General features: G+C 39.0%; 1 protein-coding gene across 4 annotated transcripts in view; it reads left to right on the top strand.

The window, feature by feature from the left end:
* LOC106516185 (voltage-dependent calcium channel subunit alpha-2/delta-3) overlaps nt 1-5388 on the top strand; it is a gene marked incomplete in the record, with an annotated part of 35693 nt that overhangs the window by 26184 nt on the left and 4121 nt on the right. For 3 of the 4 annotated variants that reach the window (XM_014006405.1, XM_014006404.1, XM_014006406.1), the window contains 18 exon segments: nt 926-997; nt 1086-1147; nt 1232-1299; nt 1468-1513; nt 1606-1703; nt 1874-1967; nt 2636-2731; nt 2821-2942; nt 3280-3357; nt 3436-3497; nt 3598-3642; nt 3725-3787; nt 4160-4230; nt 4324-4399; nt 4579-4619; nt 4719-4774; nt 4860-4974; nt 5063-5175. In XM_014006405.1, coding sequence (XP_013861859.1) covers nt 926-997; nt 1086-1147; nt 1232-1299; nt 1468-1513; nt 1606-1703; nt 1874-1967; nt 2636-2731; nt 2821-2942; nt 3280-3357; nt 3436-3497; nt 3598-3642; nt 3725-3787; nt 4160-4230; nt 4324-4399; nt 4579-4619; nt 4719-4774; nt 4860-4974; nt 5063-5175 — 1378 coding nt within the window. 4 annotated transcript variants of the gene reach the window in all.

Genomic DNA, 5388 nt, shown 5'->3' with positions numbered 1-5388 from the left:
AGAAAGAAAGAAAGAAAGAAAGAAAGAAAGAAAGAAAGAAAGAAAGAAAGAAAGAAAGAAAGAAAGAAGCTCCAAAATGTTGTGTAATATGAGTGAGTCTCAGCTACTTTCACATTCAGTTTAGCTAAATATCAGTGAAATTAACTGAGTTTTAACCACTTATGTGTTTTCTAAGATCAGTTGGCTGTGGTYGCCATCTRAAATTGGATTGACTTCAAAACTTTATCAATTTTAAATACATACCTAATGATTACTTTCAGAAAGTTTTATTAGAATCCAGTTTGTGGTTCATTAGATATTTTTGCTAACAGACAGATGCAGTTGACTTCAATATTAAATGTCCAAGTTTTAAAAACAGGTCTCAAGTAATTAATTAATGCCTTGAGCATGTGATGGAGCTAACTCTCAGCTACTGCCACACCACCTTTCAGCTCAATATCTGAAAAAGTGACTGAGTTGTAGCCACTTTTCTATTTAATGGGGTTGCATAGCTGTGGCAGCCATCTTGAATGGGGTTGACCGCAAAAAGTTGCTTTAAGGCGACAATAATCCACTTTGGTCTTCAAACTAGTCATTAGCACATTGATCTTTTCATATAAATAATCAGTTTTTCCAAACTGGGGTCTTTCAAAGAGTTATCCATAACAGGTTGGATAATGATGCTGAAAATCTTTTCACAGAGCCTCACTTTAAAAAGCTGAACCGTTGCTTTAAGCACAAATTAAARGTGTTTGATCTGCAGCATAACTTTTTAATTGTTTTGTTCAGTCTTATTAAGGGTTTCCATCAGGGTAAATGATCTTGAGTACTATCACGACGCTTTAGAACCGTTTTCTGCATCTCAGTGAAATTGCACTGAAATCCTGAGCAGACAGGACGTTAAATCARTGACTGACCTTCCTGCTCTCTGCTCTTTATCTCTCAGCTGCGCAACGCCATGGTAAACAGGAGGACGGGGACTTTCTCTATGGAGGTGAAGAGGACTGTGGACAGAGGGGTGAGGCTGCAGATAAGTGTCCACCGATCAGATGATGGTTGTCCTCGCGGATCTCTCGGGACTAAATTAGCTTTTCCTTTATTTTTAGAGGCGTGTGCTCAAAATGCACAATGACTATTACTACACTGACATCAAAGGAACTCCGTTCAGGTGAASAAAAAGTTGAACTACATTCCCAAATATTTTGCTGTCAGATTCAGTCAAACGGTGGTTTTCTTGTGTTTGTGGCTCCAGTGTTGGAGTAGCTCTCTCAAGAGGTCATGGGAAATATTTCTTCAGAGGAAACGTGTCCATGGACGCAGGTACTTCACTCTAAGTTTGTTTTGGTGTCTGGATAAGGGTTCTACAATGTCTTGATGTTACTGGAACAATTGTGCTCATGTCGGTGCATCAGTCAGAGCCGACCAGCACTGCTGAAGCGTTACTGACTTGTGTGTGTGTGTGTGTGTTTGTGTGTGTTTTCTTCTCAGGGCTCCGTGATCTGGAACAGCCAGATGTCGCCTTGGCAGATGAATGGTGAGGCAGGGGTTGTGAAAAGTGGTCGCTCATGCATTATGTAGGTTACATCACCYCGAGGTTCTAACTGTTACTGGGTCACGTGCACACAGGACCTACTGCAACACGGAGGAGAAGCACGAGCACCGTCACCTGAGCCAGATTCAAGCCATAAAGCTCTTTATGACGGGCCGCAAATCACATTTCAAATGTAAGGGCCGAACCAGCCTGTGTGCACATTGTTCATATTTTATTTTATTTTATTTTATTTTGTTTTGTTTTGTTTTGTTTTGTTTTGTTTTGTTTTACCATTATGTAAATAAGTGGTAACATTGTAGGAGAGGTCATAATGAATCGTATGTTTTGTATCTGATCCTGCAGGTGACAGAGAGTTGATCCAGGAGGTGTTGTTTGATGCGGTGGTCACTGCTCCTCTGAAGAACTACTGGAATAGTTTGGCTCAAAACAAATCAGAGTAAGAACATTTCAGACTTCAAGCCCTAAACAAAAGATACCGAAAGAAAATATTGTTAAGCGTGTTTGTTTACAATGTGCTTGAACCACACGGAGACTGTACCAATGCATGGAAATTGATTAGAAAAGAGTTCATGCAACCCACACACAGAARCGRTCGGTCTGAAGGCAYTTTATTGGTCTGTGTTCAGGCCCTGTTTTCCAGAAGTCAGTTCAATATAACAGAAAGCTCCAGGACATGACTCCGCCTATTTTATTACATCATCAGGAAGGGGTCCCTCACCTTGCTTGAGCCATGTCCACAGACAATATAATCTGACCTGATGAAGATTTAACAGTTCAATTGTTTGTTGAATCTGTGTTCAGGCATGTATCTCCATAAAATCATCAGTTTAAGCAAAATAATCACATTTAACTGATATTACAGTTCTAATAAAAGTACTACACCATGTGTAGTGTAATTAAAATCAGTACATAAACAAACCCCAATAAATTTCTTCAATACGAACATGTTTTTTGATTTCTTTTTAGAAATTAGAAGAAATTGCCACAATAAAGGCTCTTAAATAGATTTCTACTAAGACTAAATATTATAAAAAACATTGAAGGCCTTTTTATCAGTTTATTATTTAAATCATGTGGTGGTAAAAGAGTTTCTCGCTCTCTCAGAAACCCAGACAAAGGAGTGGAGATCGCCTTCCTGGGAACGCGGACCGGTCTGTCGAGAACCAAACAGTTTGTTCCCACTGATCAGCTGTCCAATCAGTGAGTGCTGCGTCTCTGATCCTCTGACTGGGTTTGGTTCATCTAATCATTCAAATCCTCACCTGGGTTTCACTGTGTGTGCCTCCCAGGGACCTGCTGACGGCAGAGGACAAGGAGGGGGTGTTCAACGCAGATCACTTCCCTCTGTGGTACAAGAGAGCCGCAGAGCTGGTCCCCGGCACGTTTGTCTACTCCATCCCCTTCAGCACAGGTGGACGTGAAGCTTTCACTGCATCCAGCATGAGCTGAATGTTCTGTCTTCACTTCATTTTCTACAGTTTTAGAAACACAGAGCACCTGTTTGCAGCGAAATGAACCACAGCTGGAAAACTGCCAGCGTTCACATCATAACCTTTAATGTTCAGTCACTGCGACCATGATTAGTCATGTTGGGGGAGAAGAAGCACTTAATGGGCATKATTTTTGTAAATTTCAAAATAAAAAAAAAACCATCTTGATAGCTTTTCAGAGTAAAGGCTGCCATCTGGTGAGCAGAAAAAGTAACCAGAACAGATTCTCCGCTTTTCTTTTCTTTTCTTTTTTTCTAGCGTTAGAAAACAAGAGTGTGGTTTTGGCCAGCACAGCCATTCAGCTCCTCGATGACAGAAAATCTCCAATTGTTGCTGGTAATGATTTTTATTTCATGTCGGTGTTAAGCTTTACTCGTCATGTTGAAACTCATTATTATTTTTACTCTCACTCAGCTGTAGGACTCCAGATGAAGCTCGAGTATTTTCAGAGGAAGTTTTGGACGGCCTGCAGACAGGTAGACAACTTCTGCTCCAAGCTACTAAAATAACATTAATTAAATAAAATAATGAGTTCCAACAATGTTCTGTTAAACTAAACTATTGTTTTGTGCTCAGTGCACGGCTCTGGATGGAAAGTGCAGCATTAGCTGTGATTCTGAGGTAAAAACAGACTAAATAAAGACATTTCATGACTCTTGCTTTTTAGACATTTATTTTAACAGTTGTTATTTTCCCTCCACAGGACATCAACTGTTACCTGATTGACAACAACGGCTTCATTCTGGTTACAGAAGAACAGTCTCAGGTAAAATCTGTGTTGATTTCTTCACATTTCTCTGAAGACTCATCCTAACCTCGGTTACTTTGTTTCTTCTTTTGTTTTAAAAACATCTGGGACTTTTGTACACAATGAAAACTTTTCTTTGTGACTTTAGGAATCACAGGTGTTTTATATTAGTTTTCATAAATTGGAAAATCGTACAACAATAGTCTCTTGCAAAAAAAAATATCTGTGATCTCAGTAGGATTTGCCTGGTTAAATAAAGGTTTAAAAATAAAAGAAAGTAAAATGTTTCAGTTACAAAGGTTCAAAAGAACAGAACTGAAAAATGTCACAAAATCTGCTTAACCCATAAATACTAAATAAAGATGAAGTCAGTCATACGGTCTCTCTCAGACAGGACTCTTCTTCGGAGAGGTGGAGGGAGCTGTGATGAACAAACTGCTCCAGATGGGATGTTTTAAAAGGTTAACGACACAAAAACGACATTTCTTTCTGTTCTAAACCCAATTTTTAATAAAAATTTTGTTAAAACATGTGTTTTTTTATGTTTTCTCCAGGATCACCCTGTATGACTATCAGGCTCTTTGCAGAGAGTATGCTGGGAGCAGCGACAGCGCACGCACTTTATCAGATGTAAGTGTGAGAGAGATAACAGAGATAAAAACAAAACTAACTAGTGCAATAGTATAAACTAACATCTAAATATAAGAGCAAAGTGTCTGATGATCATGTCTGAGTTGGTGGTAATGTTATTAAAATGCAAAAGAATTGTGAAAAGTTTACCTTTTCTTCTTCTTTTTTTTTACTTTCAGCCTTTTTCTGTGGTCAAGTGGCTGCTGACGGAACTCATCATGTAATAATCTTTGAAAATTTACTTCCTTTGCTTTTACTTTTTTATTTATACAAATAATATCACAAATGTGCTATTTATTGTGTGGGTTTTTTTTTTCAGTTTTCTGCTAGAATTTAACCTGTACAGCTGGTGGAACGTCGATCTGTCAGTGAAAGGTAACTTTAGGTGACCGTCTATGTGAGAACACAGCTTCACTCAGTTTCTGTGGTTCAGCGGAGCTCGTTTTCCTCTCACATTCAGCTCAGAGATCTGGCAAAACCATGATGGTGCCTTGTGACACAGAATACCCTGCCTTTGTCTCCGAACGCACCATCAAAGAAACGACAGGGAACATCGAGTGTGACGGCTGCGTCAGGTCAGGCAACCATAAAAATCTTATTTTAAACTCATTAAATGATCTTTTCTTTAAAACACTCGAAAGCCTCTTTCTCCGCTTGCTGCAGGTCTTTTGTCATCCAGCAGATTCCCAGCAGCAACCTGTTCATGGTTGTTGTTGACAACAAGTGTGACTGCAGCAGTATTCCTCCGGTAACCATGGATCCCATCGAGATCATGTATATCCTTTACAAATTAAACATACAGCGGGTAAAATAAGTATTGAACACATCACTATTTTTCTCAGTAAATATATTACTAGAGGTGTTAATGACATGAAATTTTCACCAGATGTCGGTAACAACCCAAGTGATCCATACAAACAAAGAAATCAAACCATAAATGTCCAGAAATGAAGTTATTTGTAATAATGTGGAATGGCACAGGGAAAAAG

Source organism: Austrofundulus limnaeus, unplaced genomic scaffold, assembly GCF_001266775.1.
Source record: "Austrofundulus limnaeus strain Quisiro unplaced genomic scaffold, Austrofundulus_limnaeus-1.0 Scaffold35, whole genome shotgun sequence".
Classification (NCBI taxonomy): domain Eukaryota; kingdom Metazoa; phylum Chordata; class Actinopteri; order Cyprinodontiformes; family Rivulidae; genus Austrofundulus; species Austrofundulus limnaeus.
Note: the sequence above shows the minus strand (reverse complement) of the source record. Positions and strands in the feature narration are given on the sequence as shown.